The sequence below is a fragment of the Plecotus auritus genome, assembly GCF_963455305.1.
Source record: "Plecotus auritus genome assembly, chromosome: 2".
In the NCBI taxonomy this organism is placed as follows: domain Eukaryota; kingdom Metazoa; phylum Chordata; class Mammalia; order Chiroptera; family Vespertilionidae; genus Plecotus; species Plecotus auritus.
In genome coordinates, this window is record NC_137771.1 from 88,774,165 (window position 1) to 88,800,593 (window position 26,429).

At 41.2% G+C, this 26,429-nt stretch overlaps 1 protein-coding gene across 1 annotated transcript in view; it reads left to right on the forward strand.

Moving 5' to 3' along the window:
* Positions 1-26,429, forward strand: part of MAK (male germ cell associated kinase) — a 54,485-nt gene that overhangs the window by 7,145 nt on the left and 20,911 nt on the right. Inside the window, exons 3-9 of the mRNA XM_080655207.1 lie at positions 837-891; positions 1,549-1,670; positions 5,365-5,444; positions 12,191-12,323; positions 18,507-18,678; positions 19,892-20,059; positions 25,104-25,412. Coding sequence (XP_080511333.1) covers positions 837-891; positions 1,549-1,670; positions 5,365-5,444; positions 12,191-12,323; positions 18,507-18,678; positions 19,892-20,059; positions 25,104-25,412 — 1,039 coding nt within the window. The remainder of the gene's footprint in view (positions 1-836; positions 892-1,548; positions 1,671-5,364; positions 5,445-12,190; positions 12,324-18,506; positions 18,679-19,891; positions 20,060-25,103; positions 25,413-26,429) is intronic.

Consider the following 26,429-nt stretch of genomic DNA (forward strand, 5'->3'; position numbering starts at 1 on the left):
TCCGTGCGCCAGTAGCTCTCTGCAGCCCTCCTGTAGCTCTCTGCCTGCTGCCCCACCTTCCTGTAGCTTCCCGCCCCCCCCCCCCCCCCCCGCCATAGCTTGCTGCCCTGCTCCCTCCTTAGCTTTTTGCCGCCCGCTTGTAGTTCGCTGCCCCACCCTTCTGCAGATCTGGGCATTATGCAGTTGGTCAGTTGGTTGGTTGGTTGTTACGCTTCAGAGCGTAACGGATAATTAGCATATTCCTTTCTTATTATATAGGATGGTAACCAACATTAGCATGGAAGAAGGGAAGTAAAAACAAAATTCAAGAAAGCTATTTCTAAAGTTTGGTTACTTCTGAATTATTGTTGATTTAAATAAATCAGTTAACTTTATGGGCCTCTTGTTGAAAGCTGAGGTAATGATATACAAGTTGTCAGACAAAATATTTTACTAAATTTGCTGCCAAAATTTGTCATTTCTTTCCCTACTCCATCTAATTACAGTATTTCATATTTATGTTTTAAGTTCTAGAAGGAGGAAGGGACTTTTGGAAGGAGCCCTTCAAGAGAAGCACAATAAAAATGATTAGAGAAATGTAAGAATTCATCCAGAAAGGAAGATTAATTCTTTCACCTTTGTGTTAAAGCAGAATTTCAGATATGACAAAGTCGCAAACTTGTACCAAAAATAGCCTTGAGATATATAGAAGGGAGGTGATTTGTTTTTAAGGAGGAGGGAAGAGCAATACCATAGCTTGCCCAAAGTGAACTAATACCAGTAAGAAAGCCAACGGTGTAATTTGTGTTTTCAAGTTCTTAATCCCCGTACACTAAACTAACTTTTTTAAATTTCAGGATGAAGAGAAAGTTCTATTCTTGGGATGAATGTATGAACTTGAGAGAAGTTAAGGTAAAATCCTAGAGGTGAAACGAACAGGAGAAGGCCTTAGCTCTACCTCACACCTCTCTCATTTCTGAGGATGGTGGCTAAGGAGACTATTCTCTCTGTAGGAAGCAGTACAACAATAATTGTATTTTTTACTTTTTCCTTTATCTTTCTAAAGTAATTTCTCATTTCTCATCAGAATGTCAGTAGAGAATAGAAAATAACTATAACCATATATTTGAAAGTACACTCTCACTTGTAAAAGAGCATTTTAACTTATATTATCAAAGGAAAGACAACTTTTTAGTTCACTATATACCATTTCTTTATATTTTATGCTGTATGACTTCTATAAATTTTTTGGAGACTTTTGCATGGGATTTTAGATAGTAAAATCAGAACAAAGGTAAACCTAGTTAATAGACCGAGAAAAAAGTGACATATTGTTGACTTGGTTTATTTTCACACTTACATTCATTGCTTAAAACAGTTAACTGCTTACTTTAAATAGGTGTTCTAAGATTTTTTAGACATAAATATTGTAGATGTTAAAAATTCATTAATGAATGCATAAGAAATAGACTATTACTTAAGATCATTATCATACCTAGCATTGATGAGATTTTGCCAACTTCTATAACTTTGCTATAAGAATGTTATTGCTTATTTGCTGTGTTGCAGTCTCTGAAGAAACTTAATCATGCCAACGTGATTAAACTAAAAGAAGTTATCAGAGAAAATGACCATCTTTATTTTATATTTGAATATATGAAAGAAAACCTCTATCAATTAATGAAAGACAGGTATGTCTGTATTTTATGAAAATTATATTTTCCCCATTATCTCGATACTCCATAAATTTCAGATCCCTTCAATATGTCACACTTTAAAATGTTCAGATTTATCTCTCCAAAAGGTGGATTTAAATTAATTAGTTATCATCATCAAAGGATAATATCTAACATTGAAGAACTAGCTATGACATAGCCACCATTTTTTTCTGCTATAATCTTTTAAAAGTCAAAATTAATGTTTCATAAAAACACACATACTATCTGTCTATACTTTTTGAAACAAAGATCTATTTATAATTTAATACTCAGTAGTAAAACTGGTCTTGGGCAAAATTGAGAAAATTATCTTTATTGCTCTCCCAAGTATCTTGTGAAAGGTTAATGAAAGAATGGATGGAGGAATGGGTAGCTTTCTAAAAAGGATCTAATAAACTCATTAATTAGAATGCTTAAGTGAATGATAAAACTTAATGTTGCCCATCCCAAGGAAATTCTCATTTTAATTTTTAAGCCTGTGAACAGAATCTAAAGAGGAAAGCTTCAGTCATCTGCCATGAGCTTCGGAGATTAATATTTTATTTTTTTAAATATATTTTTATTGACTTCAGAGAGGGAAGGAGAAGGAGACAGAGAGATGAAACATCAATGAGGAGAGAGAATCATTGATTGGCTGCCTTCTGTATGCCCACCCCCGCTTCCCCCCACTGGGGACTGAGCCCACAACCCACAACCTGGGCATGTGCCCTGACCATAGAATCGAACCATGACCTCCTGGCACTCAACCACAGAGCCACACAGGCAGGGTGGGGAGGATAATATTTTGGAGGTAGCTGCCAGTCACATCTGAGAGATTAATGTCCAAAATTTTGCCTGCTTTTAAAGCCAGAGTTGAACAAACAATCTTCAGATACTTTAGAAATAAATTTCCCAGTAGAACGATGTTGATTTCTTTCTTGGTATTTCTTTCGTACACACATAGTCAAGGCCTCAGGATGATGAGGGAATTTTTCTTTAATCATATTTTTCTGTCATTCAAAAAAATACTGATTGAATGCCTATGATTTTCCAAGCTGATATCATCATAACATTAATAGCAGTTAAAGTAAAAGTAAAAAGATTTCTACCTCCCAAATCAGTATTTATTTTCTAGAGTTCTTTCTAGCTCTTCTATACAAGCATGCATGATTTTTGCATATTGTAATTTTAGTGGTGATACTATTTTATTTGATTCATTCACTTACAGGCATTTTTTAATGCTGATATATAATCTTCATAATTACAGTATGTTCTGTTAAATATACCAAGCTTTAGTTAGTTCTAAACTATTTTAAAAGAAATAACAATCAATGGTAGAATAGGTTGGTAATTATAGTGCATAATATTGATAGAATTATTTTGCAGCCATTAAAAATAATTATATAAGATTATGAAAATGCTTATAAGTAGATAAAAATCAGAAATCAAAATTGTATCTATGTAACATTCACACAGTATAAAAGTTATACATGCAAATGGATTAGAATTGCATTAGAATACTGAAAAATCAAAATAGTTTCTTAATTAGGTGGTGAAATTATGGGTAATCTAAACTTTTTGGCTTCTAATTATGCTGTTTAAAATATATGAAATGATAAACATATGGGTGATATATTGAAATGTACTTAATTGAAGAAAAAAATCAAGTACATATAAATATATGTCAGTGGAAGTGGTTAATGTAATAGCAAATGAACACTAAAAAGAATCAACTTTGGAATTTCATTATTCAATTCTGCTTTTCTAAATTAAGTGGAAATAAAAGTGATATTTAGAAAATTATTCACTATCAAAGGTACAAATTTAATCATTAACAAGTGTATATGGTAAAGGGCTGTTTGAGATTAAGTGGTAATTTTACACTTGGTTTTTGGTAGCTTAACTTCCTGAAACATTGTTTTGTGGATCCAGATTAATTTAAAAGCCTTTTTTTGTTCAAGTAAACATTTCCATTTCAATTGGAGACCAGTATACATTAACCTTTGTTCTGATACTATAAACTATACCTTCAGCATATAGCATTCTTTTTGCAAAATTAAATTATTGGCAAAGATAAAAATATTTTGTTTCTTTTAAAATGTATAGTTTATGAAAGTGAGTTTTAAAAATATTTCAATACTATATGATCAATAGCATTTTTAAGCCCTGGCTGGGTAGCTCAGTTGGTTAGAGCATCGCCCCATTATGCCAAGATTATGGGTTCCTTCCCAAATAAAAAAATTTTTAAATACTATTTCCAAATTTGATCAGTGTTTATCTTTCTCTATTGTTTGCTTCTAGCCCATTTGGTTGGACATTTTAAAATACTACATAAACATATAATACAGTTAATAATATAATGTTAAAAAAATAGGCCTTTTCCCATATGTTGAACGCTCAAATAAACATTCTAAATTAATCCAGTCAATCATGCTGAAATAAAGATGTTAGAAAATGTTGAAATTACAATAAAGTTGAAAAACTTTAAAATGATTATTTCTAAAACATAGTATGGCTTCAGGGTCAAAGAAGAATTCAGCACCAAATAATTAATTCAGCACCAAATAATTAATGTTGGTCACATTAATTTGTGGTATACTATTGATTAATATTTGTCAGCCTTAATTTAGCTTTTATTTGGATCTTACTTTGGGCCTTGTGTAAATACCATTTAAGCTGCACTGTCCAATGCAATAGCTACTAGTCACATATGGCCATTTTGAAGTGTGGCTAGTCTGGATTGAGCTATAAGTGTAAAATACACATCAGATTTTAAAAACTTAGAACAAAAGATAGAATGAAAATTCATTAGTAATTTATTTATATTGATTGCATATTAAAGTAATATTTTGTATATATTGGGTTAAGTAAAACATTGTTAAACACGTAAGTGGTTCTCATTTGTGTCTCATTATATTTTTACTAGAGGCCCGGTGCATGAAATTCGTGCACTGGGGGGGTCCCTCAGCCCAGCCTGCACCCTCTCCAATCTGGGACCCCTCGGGCGATGTCCCTCTCACAATCCGGGACTGCTGGCTCCCAACCCCTTGCCTGCCTGCCAGCCTGATCACCCCCTAACCACTCCCCTGCCAGCCTGATCGACTCCTAACTGTTCTCCTGCCGGCCCGATTGCCCCCAACTGCCCTCTCCTGCCAGCCCGGTCGCCCCCAACTGCCCTCCCCTGCAGGCCTGATTGCTCACAACTACCCTCCCCTGCCGGCCATCTTGTGGCAGCAATCTTTGACCACATGGGAGCGGCCATCTTGCGCGAGGACATGAGGGTCAATTTGCATATTACCTCTTTATTATATAGGATTGGACAGTACCAATGCACACTGTACAACTGAAGCAGTTATGTCCTTAAAACTCAAAGCCTACATACATGGTACAGATTTGCATACTTGGCTTCTCTGATAGTTATGAGTTTTCCAATTTACTTTGCTCCTCTTGAGACAATTTAGAATTTAGCTATAGAATTGAGCTATTTGAGTTTTTACCACCCAGTGAAACAGAAACAATTTTAATTTTCACTTTTGAAATTTATGATCTTTAGCACTATGAAATTGTACATCATACCTTTATCCAGTATTATGAGGCCACAGGGGCTTCAAGGGAGGAGGAACCCTCTTATTGCTTTTGGTTGGTTGGTTAGAAGCGTTAGATGACTGTTTGTTTCATTTCTTCACAGAAACAAGTTGTTCCCTGAGTCAGTCATCAGAAATATTATGTATCAAATATTACAAGGGCTGGCATTTATCCATAAACATGGTAGGTGTCTTTTAAGTTTCACTTCCTGCCTCTTTGGATTATTGTCAAGATTATGCACAGGAATTGTATATAACTGTTAAACACTGTTATATTTGGATAACTACAAGTTTGGAGTATGTATGTGCCTACACATACTGATATTTTGTTTAAGTAATTTAGAATTTTTATTCTATATAAAATAAAATTTCTATAATCTATAATTATCTTCCTTTATAGTAGAATTTTTTAACAGTTTGATCATCTTCAGCCTTTAGTCTGTCATCATAAACTCATCCTGCAACCTTATTCCCCCTAATTTTACCATAGAAATAAAAAAATTAGCCCTGGCTGGTTTGACTCAGTGGATGGAGCGTCGGCCTGTGGACTGAAGGGTCCCAGGTTCAATTCTGGCCGGGGGCACATGCCTGGGTTGCGAGCTCAATCCCCAGTATGGGGCATGCAGGAGGCAGCCAATCAGTGATTCTCTCTCATCATTGATGTTTCTATCTCTCTCTCCCTCTCCATTCCTCTCTAAAAATTAATAAAATACATTTTGAAAAATTTTATATATATATGCATATACATATATATATGTGTGTGTGTGTATACTAAGTGGCCAGATTACTATGATCTCTGAATGCTTAATAATCTGGCCACTCAGTGTGTGTGTGTGTGTGTGTGTGTGTGTGCGCGCGCGCATATACATATACATATATATATATATTTGTATATATTAGAGGCCCGGTGCATGAATTCATGCATGTGTGGGGTCCAGCCAGCCTGGCTAGGGGGAGGGGACATGGGCGGTTGGCCGGCCTACCTGCTGGTCGAACTCCTGGTTGAGGGGACAATTTGCATATTAGCCTTTTATTATATAGGATACATATATATGGCCCCACTTTTGGAAAAGATGGGAATGCTTCCATCTACCAAGACCAATTATTAATGTTTAAGTAGTTTAAATAACCCATGCTATGATAATTTATAGTTTCCCTTGGTATTTACATTTAGTTGTCTCTATTCTTTGAGTGAGATTAAAGCAAGTGATCTTATTTTTATGAATTTCTTATTTATGTAATCTTAATTTATATAGTTTTTTGTGTATCTAGCAAACCAGAACAATTACTCCAAAAACATAGTATGGTATTATTTTAAAAAAATCAGCAAACATTTGTTTAGAATCACTAGATATGTGGATATTAAATTAGAAAGGTTTTTGCTATACCATTGCTGCATTCTACACATAAGCATTCGAAAAACACCATCATTAGTCTCCTTTCATGTTTCATTCCATATTTTATATTTTCTTTAACTGTTACAGGAAATAATTTATTTTCTAAAAATGTGATGTGGAATTCCATAGAAGCATTGTAAGAACATTACTGAATCCCCAGTTGTTTGTCTTAAGGATTTTAAAAGTCTAAAACCCATGCTAACATACTACAACCCATTGGTAAAAGTCAGTTGTTTGTTAATTACATGGAAATAAACAGTGTATATGCTATTTTAGTTTTTCATGATAGATTCCTGATCTTCAACCCAAAATATAGAACTGGGTGAATATAACATGCCACTGAAACTGCTCAGCATGTTAACTCTTGCTATTTGCCTGAGTTACTTTATGCTACTGAAGCCAGTGATATGGATAATCAAAAGCCTCATGGATTGTTTGATTTTTGGAAAGAGTTTTCTGTTTTATTGTAATAAAATACAGGCTAGTAATAAAATTATTTTCCTTTCCTTGGATATATATTAACTATTAGGCTAGTAATACAATTGTTTTAGTTTCTTTGGATGTATATATACTATCAGCAACTTCAGAGGACAAGGGATTGAAGAAAGTTAGCTTGAGATTTTAAAATTTCTGCTGAAAGTAAAAACATGAATAATCTAGAGTTAGCTATATAATTGACTACACAGTGATTTGGAAAACTGGACTCTAAAATTAATAGAGCTCTTGTCTTGCCAGTGTTGTTCAGTGGTTGAGTGTTGACCTATGAACCAGGAGGTCACAGTTCAATTCCTGGTCAGGGCACATGCCCTGGCTGTGGGCTTGATCCCCAGTGGGGGACATGCAGGAGGTAGCCAATCAATCATTCTCTCTCATCCTTGATGTTTCTCTCTCTCTCTCTCCCTCTTCCTTCCTCTCTCAAATCAATAAAAATATATTTTAAAAGAATAATAGAACTTTTAACAAAACTTTATTTCACTGTAGTTGATAACCATCGCAGATGCAATATTTTGAGAAAACACTTTTTAACTAGGACCAAGTTTCAAATATATTTATACTAGTGACCTGGTGCACGAAATTTGTGCACATTAAAAGGGGATTAATTAGAGGAAATAATTTAATATTGCTGTTTGCCCTTTCTCTATAATAGAAGTGTCAGAGATGAAAGAAAATTAGTAAAATGTATATGAAAACCTTCCTCCTGTCAGAGTCTGGGCCTCACCACGGGACCCAGAGTCAAGTCCCCGCCCACCCACATGCACCTCAAAATCTTGTGAGACCCAGACCCGGCCGGCCCCCCTACATTGAGCTAGATCCAGACCCGGCCAGTCCCACCCTTGTCAAGCCTTGCCGGGCAGGGGGCGTAGCCTCAGGTCCCCTAGCCCGGCACCAGGATGGGAGGCATAGTCTGAGGACCCCCAGCCCAGACTGGGGCGGGGGGCATGCCTTGAGGTCCTCCGTCAAGCCCCGCCAGGTGGGGGACACAGCCTGAGATCCCCTGTCAAGCCCCGCTGGGTAGGAGGCATGGCCTGAGGTTTCCCCCCCCCATCAAGCCCCCCCAGGTGGGGGGGCGCAGCCTCAGGTCCCCTGGCCCAGCACCGAGAGGGGGGTGCAGCCTCAGGTCCCCCGTCAAGCCACACTGGGTGGGGGCGTGGCCTGAGTTCCCTTGACCCAGCACTGGGGGTACACCTTGAGGTCTCCCGTCAAGCCCCACTGGGTGGGGGGGCATGGGGGGCGCAGCCTCAGGTCCCCTGGCCCGGTGCTGGGGCAGGGGGTGTGGCCTGAGGTCCCCTGTAAAGCCCTGCCGGGTAGGGGGATGCAGCCTGAGATCCCCTGGCCTGGTGCTTGGGTGGGGGGAGCAGCCTGAGGTCCCCTAGCCCAGCAACAGGATGGGAAGTGCACCTTGAGGTCCCTTGTCAAGCCCCGCCAGGCAGGGGTGCAGTCTGAGGAGCCCCAGCCTGGTTCTGGGGTGGGGGGTGTGGCCTGAAGTCCCCTGTCAAGCCCCACCTGGTGGGGGGCATGGCCTGAGGTCCCCTGGCCTGGCGCTGGGGCGGGGGGGAGCAGTCTGAGGTCTCCTAGCCCAGCACCAGGATGGGAAGCGCACCTTGAGGTCCCCTGTCAAGCCCCGGGGGGCGTGGCCTCAGGTCCCCTGGCCTGGCACTGGGGCTGGGGTGTGGCCTGAGGTCCCCTGTCAAGCCCCACAGGGGTGGGGGAGGGCATAGCCTCAGGTCCCTGCTGATTGCTTGTTAAGGCTCCTTATGGGAACTTGGCCTCAGCTGTGGGTACAGCCATCTTTGTGATGGAGTGATGGTCAATTAGCATATTCCTTCTTTATTAGATAGGATTAATGAGGATGGGGAAAATGTGAACTGTCCAAATATATAATTGGTTTTATTCTATGATTTTATGGATTAATGTCACTATACCATCACATGTGTTCCCATTCCTGTCTTCATATTATAAAAGTGCAATATATTTCTCTTGGAAGTTAGTGAAATGGATTGTAACAACTATTTTGAGTAAGAAGTACCAGGTAAACTGAGTTCAGAACTGTTGGGATTTCACAAATATAGAACCCACACTGGCTTTGATGGAATTAAGAGAGTTTAGGCTCAAACAGTCTCCCTAGCCCAAAGCTACGTGAAAACCCTCTCATGATGATCACTACAACCGATGACCATGTTTCAAGGACATTAGAACACATCTGTGTACAAGCAGTGTGCTTTAGATCTCCCATAGAAATTTGCAAAGAGGGCTTTCATGTTTTTCTTCTTCCTGGGCTTTCTGCCTCATTTTTATTGGGCTACCTTCTATCTTCCATAGCTAATCATTTATTTTATATACTAGAGGCCCAGTGCATGAAAATTATGCACTTGGGCGGGGGGAGGGTGTCCCTCAGCCTCCCTCAGCCTGGCCTGTGCCTTCTTGCAGTCCAGGAGCCCTCAGGGGATGTCCAACTGCCACGGAGGCAGGAGAGGCTCTTGCCGCTGCTGCTGAGCTTGCCAGACAGCCGTGAGCCCAACATCTGGCTGAGTGGTGCTCCACCTGTGGGAGTGCACTGACCACCAGGGGTCAGCTCCTGCCTTGAGCATCTGCCCCCTGGTGGTCAGTGCATGTCATAGCGACCAATCGTTCCACTGTTTGGTAGATTTGCATATTGGCCTTTTATTATATAGGACTAGTGGCCCGGTGCACAAAATTCATGCACAGGGGGGTGTCCCTCAGACGGGCCAGCACCCTCTCCAATCTGGGACCCCTCAGGGGAGGTCCAATGCCGGTTTAGGCCCAATCCCACAGGACCTAAACCAGCAGTTGGACATCCCTCTCACAATCCGGGACCGCTGGCTCCTAACCGCTCACCTGCCTGCCTGCCTGCCTGATTGCCCCTAACCACTCTGCCTGCTGGCCTGCTCACCCCCAACTGCCCCCCGCCAGCCTTCTCGCCCCCAACTGTCCCCCCCCCCGCCATCCTGATCACCACCCAACTCTCCCCCCTGCCAGCCTGCTCGCCCTCAACTGTCCCCTCACCGGCCTGATCACCTCAACTCCCCACCTGCCAGCCTGCTCACCCCCAACTGCCCCCCCTGCCAGACTGCTTGCCCCCAACTGCCCCCCCCCACCGGCCTGCTCACCTACAACTACCCCCCCACTGGCCTGATCGCCCCCAACTGCTCCCCACTGCTGACCTGCTCACCCCCAACTCCCCCTCCCTGCCCTCCTGATCGCCCTCAACTGCCCTCCCCTCCTGGCCTGGTCGCCCCTAACCACATCTGCCTCAGCCCCGCCACCATGGCTTTGTCTGAAAGGTCTCCCAGAAGGTCTCCTGGTCTAATTAGCATATTACCCTCTTATTAGTATAGATAGTGGTCCAGTGCACAAAATTTGTGCATGGGAGGGGTCCCTCAGACCGGCCTGCACCCTCTCCAATCTGGGACCCCTTGGGGGATGTCCGACTGCTGGTTTAGGCCCGATCCCATAGGATCGGGCCTAAACCAGCAGTCGGACATCCCTCTTGCAATCTGGGACCACTGGCTCCTAACCGCTCACCTGCCTGCCAGCCTGATCGCCCCCAACTGCTCCCCCTGCTGGCCTGCTCTCCACCTACTGCCCTCTCCTACTGGCCTGCTCACCCCCTACTGCCCCCCTGGCCTGCTCGGCCCCAACTGCCCCCCCTGCTGGCATGCTTGCCCCAAACTGCCCCTCCCACTGGCCTGATCACACCCAACTGCCCCCCATTGCTGGCCTGCTAGCCCCCAACTGCCCCCCTTGCATTCCTGATCACCCCCAACTGCCCCCCTGCTGGCCTGCTCATCCCCAAGTGCCCCCCCCACCAGCCTGATTGCCCCCAACTGCCCCCCCTGCCAGTCTACTCACCCCCAACTGGGCCCCCTGCTGGCCTGCTCGCCCCCAATTGCCCCCCCTGCTGGCCTGATCACCCCCAACTGCCCTCCACTCCTGGCCTGATCACCCCTAACCGCCTCTGCCTCGGCCCTGCCACTATGGCTTTGTCTGGGCAGCAGCCACGGAAGTCAAGCCTCCAGCCAGCTCCAGCCGGCTCCATGGCTCCAGCCAGCGCCGCCATCTTTGTCACATCAATTTGCATATTCCCTCCTTATTGGCTGTGCTACCATCTTTATCGCAAAGTGACAGTTAATTTGCATTTTACTCTTTTATTAGCTAAGACTGTTTGGTAAATAAGCATTTTTTAAAATATTTTTAAATATGTTTTTATTCATTTCAGAGAGAGGAAGGGAGAGGGAGAGAGAGATAAAGACATCAATGGTGAGAGAGAATCACTGATCAGCTGCACATCCTCCACTGGGGATCAAGCCCTCAACCCGGGCATGTGCCCTGACCGGGAATTGAACTGACAACCTCCTGGTTCATAGGTCAATGCTCAACCACCAAGCTACGCCAGCCGGGCTAAATAAGCATTTTGATTATCATATTTTTCAATAAAGAAGCTCCCAGGGAAGAATTGCGCTATTAAATAAAATATTTTTTAATTAAGAAATTGGTTAAAATGTGTGGAGTTCTATTTTTGTTTAGTGGACTTTTCCAGTAAATGATTATACTCAAGGATTCTCATGTTAAATGTGATAGACCAGTAGAAAGAGCAGCTTTATCAACTGAAGCCTGATTACACAGCCCTCCTCAAGCTTTAATTGGGCTACTTCTCTCGGGGCCTCAATCTCCTCATCTGTTACAAACAGTGATCATAAACCACCTTAAGTTTGTTTTGCAAATTAATGGAGATTATCATAATGTGACAGTATCTAGCCAGTGCCTGAATTTACTGGATTCACAATAGAAATGCATGCCATTTTTAATGACCTTATATGTGTGTACTTACTTGCCAAATTATTTTGAAAGCAGAGTCTCTACTTCCCATCACTTTTTAGACAATAAACATGGTTGTTCCCTACCCACCTCCCACCGCCCAGTTCACATTCCTAGTTATAATAGAGAGGCTCAGTTCTATTTGTTTATAAGTCAAATACATTTAAATATGATAACTTATTACTGTTATTATCAGGTTTTTTTCATAGGGATATGAAGCCAGAAAACTTACTTTGTATGGGTCCAGAACTTGTGAAAATTGCTGATTTTGGACTTGCAAGAGAATTAAGATCCCAGCCACCATACACTGATTATGTATCTACCCGATGGTGAGTAGTTTCATGTAACTCTCCAGAGGCAAATGTCTATGTTGAAGTTTTCCTCCAATGGATTGTGACATCATTTGGAGGTTTCATATCCAGTATTTAAAACAAAATAAAGAAGTGACTTTGTATTCTTTGGAGAAAAAGGATTGGTTCAGAGTATACTAAATTATGAAAAAAGAGAAGGAAAAAGGATTTCATTCATTCATTCAGCAAATATTTATTGAACACCTACTATGTGCCAGATACTATCTTAGGCACTATAGGAACACAGAAGTGAACTAAACAGAAAAAAAAAAACCCTGCCTCATACATAAATAAGTTACAAATATCATGAATTACCAACAGAAAGACATAACACGTGTTCATCAAAACACATGTAATAGTCCCAAACTTCAAACTACTCCTATCACCAGTGGCATGATATATTCACCCAGTGAAATGCTTTACAGCCATGAAAATGAAAGGTCTATAACTACATGCAACAATATGGATGAATCTTCCAGATATAATATTGAGAGCAAGAGACCATACTCTATGACCCATCCTAAAGAGGGAATATGCAAATTGACCATCACTCTGTGGCAAATAAGGTGGGCCCACAGCCAGGAAGGAGGGAATATGTAAGTTGAGGGTCACTCTGCAACAAAGATGGCGGTGGCCAGGCCAGACACTTGTTCATTGCCACAGCAACAACGCAGGCATTCCGCCCCACCCTGCCCGTGGAGGGCCTGTGGGCAGCACGCAGGCGCGGAGGAGTGGAGCAGCCGGGGCGGGGCGTGACGCACAGAGAGCCTGTGGACCGCGGAGAGCCTCTGGGTTGGGGAGGCAGGCTGGCAGAAGGTGGTCTGTACTCCCCACATGGCAGCAGCAGCCATGAGCATGCCAAGCAGAGCCTGCGGGCTGAGCTGAAGTAGCGCCTGCAGGCCATCACTGCCGAGGAGTGGCTGTGCAAGTCCCGCCTCCTTGCCCAGAAGGTGTGCGATCGCAGGGACAGCCACCGTGGCGGGCCAGATTGACGTCCTCCTGGCCGCGCCATGGGGGTTTGAGGATCTGCGCAGCCACAAGCCTCCGGTGCGTGTATCCTCTCCCCCGCCCTGCACCATGTGAATGTCCCCCAGTGCGCTGTCACCCACATGCGCTTGCAACAGTCCCAGACCATGTCACGTGCCAGTTCTCCCCCCACCCCTCCGCCACACTTCCGTCAACCCCAGCATGCCTACATCCCTCATAGGACATACGCATGTCCCCTCTGGCATGCTCACATCCTTTGGAGAGTGTTTGCATGTTCTGGGTGCTGAGGTTGGGCGCCTGTGAGATGACAGTGACAGGGCGGAGTGGTGATGCCCTGTTCCTGCGGAGGCCAGTATGGCGACGAGATCACCTCTGTGGGGCTAATGCAGGTGCTGAGGCAGGAGCAGGTGTGGACAGACACACCTGGTGGGTGCGGGTGGCCCTCGCTGAGGTGCCTTCAGTCAGCGTTCAAGATTGGGAAACCAGAGGAGGCGAGGAGTTCCATCCTCTCAGTGAAATGGTGGGATAGTTGGGGCAACTGCAGAGGAGGAATGTGCACTTTGGGTGCCGGCACCCATGAGCAAAGGCTGCCCTGATTGAGCCTCGCTTGCTTGGGGCCTAGCGCACTCCTGCCGGGCAGCGGGTGACAGGACGTGCTTTTCCAAGTTAATGACAGAAAACATTGATTCTCCCGCTGCCCGTGAAGGTGAAAAGCAGAGTGAGGAGACATGCAGGGAGTGAGCGAGGTTCCCTGTCTGGGGGTTCCAAATCCGCCATTGGTTCCTTTCACTGCTGACTTGAGAAATACAGGGTGTCCCCCCAAAATGTATACACACTTTGAATACCTACTAATTCCAATGGGTTTAAGCATGAAAAGAAAGAAACAACAATGGAACTGTCATCTGTTAAAAGTGTGGGCACAAACCGGCAGTCGGACATTCCCCGAGGGGTCCCAGATTGGAGAGGGTGCAGCCCGGACTGAGACCCGCCCCCCCCACCCCTGCCGTGCACAAATTTCATGCACCAGGCCTCTAGTTTATATAAAGTGTAAAAATAAAGAAAACGAATCTATGCTGTTAAATAAGTCAGGATAGCAGTTATATGGCAGAGGTGGGAAGGGTAGTAGTGACTGGAAGCTTGCAGAAGAGGGGCCTTCTGGGATGCTGATAATATTCAGCTTCTTGATCTGGGTTCTGGGACCATGGGTGTTTTGTTTGTAAAAAGAAATCAGTCTGTAATCTTACGATATGTACATTTTTCTGTATATATGTTATACTCCAGTAAGAATAAGAATATTTGTATATCAAATGTAGAAAAATAAAATATGGAAAGGGACAGGGAGTTGGGGGAGATAAGGGGAGAAAGAGAATGCTGCTATTGTAAATAGAGGGTCTTGCTGAGAAGAACCTGGGAAGACATGCCTGGTAAGCAGGAGCTTTTCTGGGAGAGAAAATGCTGAGGGGAAAGGCCTTGATGCCGGAGCGCCATGTGTGGATTCTGCAAAACAGAATGAATAAGGAGGGTGGTAGTAGGAAATGAGGTGAGTGTTTGGGGACGGCAGATCTCATAGGTCAGTGGTCAGCAAACTCATTAGTCAACAGAGTGGCAAACCGCGGCTCGTGAGCCGCAATTTGCTGACCACTGTCATAGGTCAATGAAAGGACTGTAATGGCTTTTTAATCTGAGTGACTGGGGAACACTTGCAGGATTTTGAGAAGATGTTAGACATGATCTGACATGTTTTAAAAGTATCACTCTAGCTGTTGTATTGAAAATAGATTTTAGCCCTAGCTGGTTTGGCTCAATGGATAGAGCATTGGCCTGAGGACTAAAAGGCCCCAGGTTCAATTCCGGTCAAGGGCACATGCCTCAGTTGCAGGCTCCCTGCCCTAGGGCCACATGCAGGAGGCAACCAATCAATGTGTCTCTCTCACATTGATGCTTCTCTCTCTTTCTCTCTCTCTCTCTCTCTCTCTCTCTCTCTCTCTCTCTCTCTCTCCCTCCCTCTCCCTCTCCCTCTCCCTCTCCCTCTCCCTCTCCCTTCCACTCTCGCTAAAAACCAATGAAAAAATACCCTCAGTTGAGGATTAAATAATAATAATAATAATAATAATAATAAAGAAAATAGATTATAGAGGAGCAAGGACAGAAGCAGGGAAACTGTTCTAATAATTTGAGAAGGAAATGATAGTGACTTGGATCTGGTGGCTGTGGAGGTATTGAGAGGTGTAGGATGCTGCGTATGTTTTTAAAGTAGAGCAAACATGAGTTCCTGATAAATCAGATGTGGGGCTATAATATAAGGGAGTCAAGACTCCAAGTTTTCCCCCTGAATAACTGGAATGATGGAGTTAGGACTAATTGAGATAGGGAATACTAGGGAATGGTGAGGGAGGTGGAGGAAGCACAGTTCAGTTTTGGGTGAGTGAATGTATATGAGACAAACGGGGAGATGTCCAAGTAGATAGCTGGATCTATGATCTGTAGTTTAGGAGAGAGATCTGGGCTGAAGATGTAAAGTTAGAAGACCTCAATGTTAAAAAGCACAAGATTTAATGAAGTCACTAAGGGGAAAAAATGTAGTTAGAGAAAAGAAGAGTTCAGAAGACTGAGCTAGATAGAGTAACAATTTGTCCCTGTTTGCCCAGGACAGTCTCAGCCAATGCCTGTTTTCCTTTTCTCTTTATTAAATACTAGAGGCCCGGTGCACAAAATTTGTACACACAAGGGGGTGTGGAGGGGGTCCCTCAGCCTGGCCTGCACCCTCTTGCAGTCTGGGAGCCCTCAGGTGATGTCCGACTGATGGCTTAGGCCCGCTCCCTGCCATCAGTCAGACATCCTTAGTGCTGCCGGCAGAGGAGGGAGAGGCTCCCACCACCGCCGCTGCACCCGGCTTCTGGCTGAGCAGCGCTCCTCCTGTGGGAGTGCACTGACCACCAGGAGGCAGCTCCTGTGTTGAGCATCTGCCTTCTGGTGGTCAGTGCGTGTCATAGCGACCAGTTGTTCTGCCGTTAGGTCGATTTGCCTATTAGCCCTTTATTATATAGGATATTGGGGTAACATTGGTTAATAAGATTATGTAGGTTTCTGTGATATATTATCTTCATATTGCATTGTATACCCACCACCCATAGTCAAATCTTCCATTACCATATATTTTCCCTCTTTATCCTTTACTACTTCCCCACCCCCTTCCCTCTGGTAACCACAATACTGTTGTCTGTGTCTATGAGTTTTTGTTTGTTTTTCTTATTTCTTCATTTGTTGCTTTCAGTTTTCTATCCCTCATGTAAGTGAAATCATATGGTTCTTAACTTTTTCTCTCACTTATTTTGCTTAGCATGATACTCTCAAGATTCATCCATGTTATCACAAATGGCAGTGTTTCATCTTTTTTAGGGCTAAGTATTCCATTGTATATATCATGTCTTCTTTACTCAATCATTTAGCAAAGGACAATTAAGTTGTTTCCATGTTTTGGCTATTGTGAATAATGTTGCAATGAACATAGGGGTGCATATGTCTTTGTGAATAAATGTTTTCAAATTTTTCAGGTAGATACAGAAAAGAGGGGTTGCTGGATCATATGGTAACTCTATTCTTAACTCTATTTTGAGGAACTTTCATACTGTTTTCCATAGTGGCTGTACAAGTTTACATCCCCACCAGCAGTGAATGAGGGTTCCTTTTTTCCCACAACCTCTTCACACTTGTTATTACTTGTTTTGTTGATAATAACCATTCTAAAAAGTGCAAGGCTGTATCTCATTGTAGTTTTGATTTGCACTTCCCTAATTGCTAGTGAAGTTGAGCAGTTTTTCATATATCTGTTGGTCATTTGTATGTTTTCTTGGCAGAAGTGTCTGCTCAGATCCTATGCCCATTTTTATTTTATTACTTAAATATATTTGTATTGATTTCAGAGAGGGAGAGGGAGAGGGAGAGTGAGAGGGAGATAGAAACATCAATGATGAGAGAGAATCATTGATCAGCTGCCTCCTGCATGCCCCCACTGGGGATCGAGTCTGCAGCTCAGGCATGTGCCCTGACTGGAAATTGAACTGTGACCTCCTGGTTCATAGGTTGACGCTCAACCACTGAGCCATACCAGCTGGGTTGCCCATTTTTAAATTGGATTGTTTAGTATTGAGTTGTATGAGTTCTCCATATATTTTGGATATTATCCCCTTGTTGGAGCTGTTGTTTGCAAATATCTTCTCCCATTTGGTTGGTTGCCTTTTTATTTTGTTGTCAGTTTCTTTTGTGATGCAGAAGCTTTTTATTTTGATATAGTCCCATTCATTTATTTTTGCCTTTACTTCCCTTGCCATTGGAGTCAAATTCTTTATATAGAAAACCCTAAAGACTCCAGCAAAAAAAAAAAAAAACTATTAGAAACAATAAATAAATACAGTAAAGTTTCAGGTATACAAAATCAATGTACAAAAATCCACTACACTCCTATATACTAATAATGGAATTTCAGGAAAAGAAATTTTTAAAAATTCCTTTTGCAATTGCAACAAAAAGAATAAAATACCTAGGAATAAACATAAGGGATGTGAAGGACTTATATACTGAAAACTACAAAGCATTTTGAAATAAAAGTTTAAAAGACAATGAAATGGGAAGATACTTTGTGTTCATGGATTGAAAGAATCAACATAAAATGTTCATATTACCCAAAGAATATGCAGATTTAATGCAATCCCCATCACAATCCCAATGACATTTTTTCAAACACTATTCAGGAATAATCTTGGTTAATCTTTTGGTTTTTTTTATTCTTCATAGGGTTATATCACAGATATAATGCTTTGTAAAATTATGCAACTGTAGCCATTCAGAATATATCTGCTTCCATTCAGAGCTCCCACCCCTTTTTTAATATATCACATACTGCATTTCCATATTTATTCATTTGAGTTCCTATTGTAGACTGTTTGGATAATTCATTTACATTAGTCTCCAGCTTTACTGATTTTTGTGGTCTGGGAAAACGTGTGATGTCCAATTTAACCCCAGCACATTGTGCAAGTGCCTGATGCACAGAAGGCATTTAATACCTGTTCTGTGACTGAAAAGCTTGACCCAACAGAGTAGAATCCTACTGCCACTCCATCTTTGAAACCACAATCAAAATAGTCTGTTTCATTTTGTTTTCTATTTTCACAGGTACCGTGCTCCTGAAGTTTTATTAAGATCTTCAGTTTATAGCTCTCCCATTGATGTGTGGGCTGTTGGGAGTATAATGGCTGAACTATATACATTAAGACCACTTTTCCCAGGGACAAGTGAGGTTGATGAAATCTTTAAAATTTGCCAAGTTTTAGGGACTCCAAAAAAAGTAAGTACTCTTGTCCTTAAGTTGTTATAACTTTTGATTATTTATAACTTTTACCTAGCTATCTGATATTTTCATTTTCAGGTAGGCTTAGGATTTAATGGTTAATTTTCTTATAATTCTTAATTTTTCTTAAATTGGGATGGAATGAGGACAATAAAAAGCAAGAATCCCACCAGACTGAAGAAAAAAGGTGCTTGCATTTGTTTAAGAACCAAAGGGAAAATGCTTTATATTTAGAATTCTGTATATTTAACTTTGGGTTGATGATCAACTGACAATTACATAGACGTTCTTGCTTAGAAACTTTCCTACTTGCTCTGTGAATGTCCATTACCCCAGGTGTCCTGGATCTTATTTTCTCTTAACCTTTTCTTGTTTCCTTTTATATACCTCTGCCATGGACATTTGATCTCTTGAACTCAATACTTTTCTTTTCTTTTTTTAAATGTATTTTTATTGATTTTTTTTTTTGAGAGAGGAAGGGATTGAGATAGAGAGAAACATTGATGAGAGAGAAACATCATCCACTGGCTGCCTCCTGCACGCCCCCTACTGGGGATGTAGCCTGCAACCTGGGCATGTGCCCTGACTGAGCATCGAACCAGTGATCCCTTGGTTCCTGGGTCGATGCTCAACTGCTGAGCCAGACTGGCTGGGCTGAACTGAATACTATTCAATTAATTATTTCCTTAAGCTAGATCTTACTTTCTGGGATATACTTAATAAGTTTAAATATACATAATTATAGCCTAATTCAATTAGTGTGTGCCTTATGGTTAACAGTAGCTATTAAAGCTTTTTAAGGTAATTGCTATTTCCCAGCTATGTGCAATTTTTAACATTGGATGCAACGTGTAACATATAATGAGGATCTTTGTCATAATCAGACACTTTGTAAAGCAGGTGTCCTTATTTGTTTAAAGTCACTGGGGTGTCATCATCATCATCATCATCATCCAAATACTAGATAAGAGTTTAATATTTTGAAATTTATAAAAGTGCCTTCTCATTTTTCCCTAACTCTCAGTTCAATGTTTTTAATATACTGTTTGTAGCACTGAATTGTATATATGGCCTGATATTTCATTCTCACATTTATTTATATGAATCAACATTGAAATTTTCACATGAGATTTGTGTATTATTACTATGTTTTTAAATTGATTGCTAATTTCTTTTTGCTCTCCCCACAACTTACATATTTCTTAAACAGAGTGACTGGCCAGAAGGGTATCAGCTTGCATCCTCGATGAATTTCCGTTTTCCCCAGTGTGTTCCTATAAACTTAAAAACTCTTATTCCCAATGCCAGTAATGAAGCTATTCAGCTTATGACTGAAATGTTGAATTGGGATCCAAAAAAACGACCAACAGCAAGCCAGGTAAAATGAATCTCCCTGGTATATTTTTGTTAAATGTTGAGGATTTACAATATCAGGGATATTTTCTTTTGCAAAGATAAGTCTATTCTCAACCAGGGTTTACCAAGAGAATTAAGCCCTAATGCCTTAAGGCACCCAGAATATATAATGATTTAATTTCTAGGCATCTAAGATCCTTGGGAAAATTGCAAAAATAGCTAGTGAGTTTATGTGTTTTGTGGTTCAAATGAACAATACTATGAAGTTAAGGCTGAAAAAAATAAATCTCTAAAGATAAAAAATTCATGTATGTGACAGGCTAGTTTGGAAGAAACTAGTCATGGTAGTAAAAAGGCATCTCTCCAGTCATGGGATGTAATTGACTTTCCAATGCTTACCTTTGAGGTGGATTCTTGTTCACTCTCCCACAAGAGAGCAGCACGTGGCACTCATGCTTGGCTCCTTTGTGACTACACCTTGTACCGTAGATTCTCAGGTTACATTGGAGATCCATTCCTATGGTGCGATGTAACGCAATTTTCGCTGTAAGTGGGAACCCACCTACATAAGCACCTGCGTCACTCACATGGAGCACATACACAGCAGTAATGAAGTGAAACAGTAAAAAAAAATTAAAAGAAAGATAATTCCTGACCTTTACTTGTGGTAAATAAATAATAAAAAAACATAAAGCACATATGTACATACGTCGAAATGACGGAACATTTTTTTTCCGAAACGATGTACCTCGAGTCCGACATAACCCGAGGATGGCCTGTATTGTATTATATGTGAAGTTTCAGGGTCTTTAAAACACCATGGTTTTAAATTAAAAACATGGGCTTTAATTTTAAAAGGCTTAAATTAAAATGTCATATTAAGATTATTTTGTTCTTATTATCATTTAAATATAAATTCAGCATTAAAATTACCAAAACATTATTTGGCTTTTAAACAAGTTTTAACTTGAGAAAATGTTTTCTAAAGGTCATCTGAAAGAACAAATGGGAAAGGATAGTCAAAACAGGTTTGAACAAAAATAAATAATTGGAAGCTGGTGTAGGAGTGGACAGCTTGCCCTATCAAATATAAAATAGTCTAAAGTGATGATAATGACAACAGTGAGGGTACTAGCATGAGAATTGACAATAGCTCAGAGTTGCAAAGACTGTAAGTCAGTGTAAGGTAAACATGGCATCACAAATTGGAGGGGGGAGGGGAGAGGGGGGACTGTTCAGTGAATGTTACTGAGACAACAAACAGTTAACTCTTAGGGGAAAAGTAAATTTAGGTTTTATTTTTTACCATACTTTACAAGTAAATCACAGGTTTACATAATGGAGGGGGTAACTAAACTATTAAGAATTAAAGGAAGTATGGATGAATATTTGATTTCAAGATAAGAAAAATATAGGTATAAAAGTAATAAAAGAAAAAAGTCTTTAAAATTTACTTAGAAAAGTGGGACCCAGCTGAGTGGGGCTCAGCAGTTGAGCATCAACTGACCCAGGAACCAAGAGTTCACCAGTTCGATTCCTGGTCAAGGCACATGCCCAGGTTGTGGGCTCTATCCCCAGTAGGGGACGTGCAGAAGGCAGCCGATTGATGATTCTCATCATTGATGTTTGTCTCTCTCTCTCTCTCTCTCTCTCTCTCTCTCTCTCTCTCTCTCTCTCTCTCCCTTCCTCTCTGAAATCAATAGAAGTATGTTTACAAAAAAAAAAAAAAGTGGGCATGAGACATGAAAAAAAAAAATCACAGAAAAAGAAATTTAAATTCCAAAAATATTTTTTAATGTGCAACCCTTGTTCACTATCATAAAATGCAAATGAAAATTAAGTACAATTTTTTACCTATCAAATTAACAAAAAATAAAGATAGTTTAAAGGCTATTTCTTTAAGTACTAATGGGAAGCAATTTTACAATGTATATAAAGAACCTTAAAAAACAACCAGAAAGTTTGATAAAGAATATGCCCATAGATATTCAAAGCTAATTTAAAACTATCCATTGGAAGTATAAATCTAAATGTTTCTAGGGGAACATTCAAAGTATATACATCCTTATGAACTATGATGCCACCATTAAAAATGAAATTTTTAAAAGAAAGTAACCATTTCAGAGAATTCTCAAGTGCTAAGTGTAAAAGTAAGCTACATTGTATGTATAATAGGGTTTTATTTTTTAAATGTATATGATATATAACTAAAAAAATACTGCTCAGAAAAACATTCAAATGTGAGCAGTAGTTTTCTCTTGATGTTGGCATTAAAGATGGTTTTAATTTCTTCTTGACAACTTTCTGTACATTCCTTATACAAAGCAATGGTCAAATATTCAGTTAATAAACAGGAAAAAAATTACTTTTTAAAAAGATTCTCTTGAAGAAAGGTAGCTGGTATCTTAAAGATGAAAAGTTGTTAGAGATGAAGCTTTGAACTTACAAAACAGATTCATAAAGGTTCTAGCTCCAAAATATGCATTATTAATTTAGGAGTATTGACATACAGTAAAACCTCGATATGAGGAACTAATTTAGGCAAGGGGGTGTACATTAAAGCTGAAAATCCATCCTATATAATAAAAGCCTAATATGCTAAGTGTCCGGTCATCTGGTCGTCCGTTCAACCAATCGAAGTGTAATATGCTAATAATATGCTAAGGCCACTCAACCGCTCGCTATGACATACACTGACCACCAGGGGGCAGACGCTTAATGCAAGAGCTGCCCCCTGGTGGTCAGTGTGCTCCCACAGCCAACCTCTCACAGCCAGGCAACCTCCCTCAGTCCCTCCCCCCGGCCAGCAAACATTCCGCTGTCCCTCCCCCCATCCCTCTGGCCCCGTCCAGCAGGCCCTGTCTGGCAGCCAGCAGGCCCCCAGGTCCCGGCCTGCAGCCCCAGCAGCCCCACTCAATGGGACTGGGTGAGACTGTGTGTCAGGTACTGATATATTTAAATTATCTATATTTGTTGAGTTCCACTTAGCAATGTCAGTATAATTAACACATACATCAGTTGTGGTAAGGGACAACATATATATATATATATATATATATATATATATATATATATAATTGATTATATATATATATATATATATATATATATATATATATATATAATTGATTTTTTACAGAGAGGAAGGGAGAGATTAGTTATAAACATCGATGAGAGAGAAACATCAATCAGCTGCCTCCTGCATACCCCCTATTGGGGATGTGCCCGCAACCAAAGTCCGTGCCCTTGACCAGAATCGAACCTGGGACCCTTCAGTCCGCAGGCCGATGCTCTATCCACTGAGCCAAACTGGTTAGGGCAAGGGACATCTTAATAACTCTTTTCACCCCTGCCAAAATATTCCTCCCTACTCAACCATTTTCTTGTTCACTATTTCATAGCCATGCTTTTTAGTGTAAGTAAGGAGACCTAGATAGGGAAGGATTAAGTTATAGGATACAGGGCCCATGTAGAGAGCTGCCTCCTTCCCTTACACACCTGAGAAGTTAACTCTGCGTTGGGGTTTTGCTCACATAGGGTAGGAAGTGCGGGAAAACAGCTTGGCTATCTTATGGAGGCTCCCCACTGTCCCCCAGATAGAAACTCAGCAGAACTGGGCACTTCCCTCCTTCATCCAGGCATATGACACTGATAGGAGGATCAGCATCCACAGCTGAGCTGCACAGAAGGCTTTAGACATTGTCTAGACCAGTGGTCACCAACCTTTCGGACCTCATGGACCACCAGTGGTCCACGGACCACCGGTTGATAACCGCTTGTCTAGACCAAGTTTCATCAACCTTGGCACTGACAGTTCTGACCAGATAACTTTGCTGTGGGGACTGTTGTGTTCACGTAGGATGTTAAGCGCATTCCTGGCAGCATGCCCAGATGTGATTAGCATTTCCTACCCCCCCCCATGTCATGACAAAAAATGTCTCCAGACATTGCCAGATGTCTCCTGGGGGGCAAAATCACCCACAGGCGAGAAGTACTGCTCTAGATTGTCACCCAAATGGTCACCAGGCTCCACACCTCCAACCCCATACAATAGCAGCAGTTGGATGACATGATCTAGTGAAAACCCAAACCGTGATCATTTTCATTAGTAGTTTTATATTTTCTTCCCATAAATATCATCTCTTTGCCAATATATAGATACATAAGCTTTAACATGTATGCATTTATAATCTTCTTTCTTAGAATTTTTTATTGCTAGTAAATATGTTGTTATACTTAGGCTAAGAGTAGCCCTGAATTTTATATATGTTATAGTTAATCATCCTATAGAATAAAAGGCTAACATGCAAATCGACCGAACTGCAGAACAACAGGTCACTATGATCGCACTTACCACCAGGGGGCAGACACTCAATGCAGGAGCTGCCCCCTGGTGGTCAGTGCACTCCTACAGGGGGAGCGCTGCTCAGCCAGAAGCCCTGAGCCTGGCTCATGGCTGACGAGCTCAGGGGTGGTGGCGGGAGCCTCTCCCGCCTCTGCAGCAGCTCAGGGAGCGGGCCTAAGCTGTCAGTTGGACATCCCCTGAGGGCTCCCCCACTGCAAGAGGGCACAGGCCAGGCTGAGGGAACCCCTCCCCCACCGCCGAGTGCATGAATTTTATGCACCAGGCCTCTAGTTTTAAATAATCTACATAGGTTTTCTAACTCATTTCTTAGTGCCTTAGGATGGACTCTAAACCATTATCAGTATCTAGCATTTTAGTTTGAATTGATCACATTAAATTTACCAGTGCTTATAAGCTAGATTTTGTCTTCATATAAAATCTTAAATAGAAGAGTTGCTTTGCCTTGATGTTAAAATTACAAGTGAGTTTTACATTCTTTCTACTAACTTGTGCTTTATTTCTCATGAGAAATTTATTTCTCACATCATTTTTTCCTGGTTATCTTTTTAAAGTCACCACATGGTAGAAATTGGATGCTCTCTAAATTTTTGAAACTTATCTAGGCTAGTGATATATGCCTAGTCCAATGTCAAACAGCAGTTTATATGCAATAAATTTAGGTGAAACCATTTTCCATTTGTTATTTCCATGCTTTTTATAGGCGTTGAAACACCCGTATTTTCAAGTTGGTCAGGTATTAGGCCCTTCCTCACATCATCTGGAATCGAAACAGCCTTTACATAAGCAGGTACAACCACTAGAATCGAAGCCATCTTTAATTGATCTAGAACCTACGCCTCTGCCAGACATAAATGATCAGACTGCTGGACAGCCCCAGTCAAAAAGCCACCAGCCACTGCAGTCCATCCAGCCGCCACAGAACATGAGTGTCCAGCAAGCGCCAAAGCAGCAAAGCCAACAGAAACAGCCTCAAACACTGTTTCCAAGTATTGTCAGGAACATGCCAACCGTAAGTAGCCCATAGTGCTTGAGATGCAATAGTTTGGCTAGTTCAATTGGGATTTCATTTCTAGGCATTCCTGAAAATGTCAGGGAAGACACAAAAGATTATTCTGTGTTAAAGCCTCTACTTTCTCTGGCAAGAGCTTGGCCAGAGATAAAATTCTAAAAAGAAAACCTCAGAATGAACATAATAAAGTTTGTATGCTACAGACTTTTCTTAAGTTACTTAAATGCACAAGAACTCTGGGACAAAAGAGAGCTGATAAGGATTTTAATAGTAATTTTATTCTGTTTTTAAATGTTGATGAACATGAACAGAATGGGTTTTTTAAAGTGTCAGGCATAATATAAAACTTCCTCTTCCCACTTCTTTTGTTCATTTCAGGGAGCTTGTCAGGTGCCATATATTTTAACTGTCTCCTCAAGATGTATGCTATACTCCCAAATGCATTGTATTTGCGGATTTTAGAACTGAAAGAGATCTTAAAGAACAGTGTCTAATTCCTTATCCAGTCCTGTGGGCCTGATATAAGTAAGCCCTGCCCCCAATAGCAACAACATTCTAACGTACTATTGATTACTTGTTTCTTATGTGTATTGTTTATTTTCTTGCTCTTCCTCTAAGAATTTAAACTCCATAAAGTCAGGGATGTTTGTTTTATTTATCAATACAGACCCAAAAACCAAAATGGGAACTGGCACATGGTAAATTCTCAACAAATAGCTGGTGAGTGAATGTATGTCCACACTATCTTTGAGCAACTTCCAGGGTCTTGAGGAAGCCATACTTTCTAAGAAAGTTCTTTATACTGAGCTAAAATCTGGTTTTCTGTAGCTTTTAACAAAGGTTAAGCACTTTTCTAGAAGGCAGCCTTTCAGATGTTTGAAAATAGCCCTTCATCATCTACCCTTTTCTCTAGGACAGTGGTCGGCAAACTCAGTAGTCAACAGAGACAAATATCAGCAGTACAACGATTGAAATTTCTTTTGAGAGCCAAATTTTTTAAACTTAAACTTCTTCTAA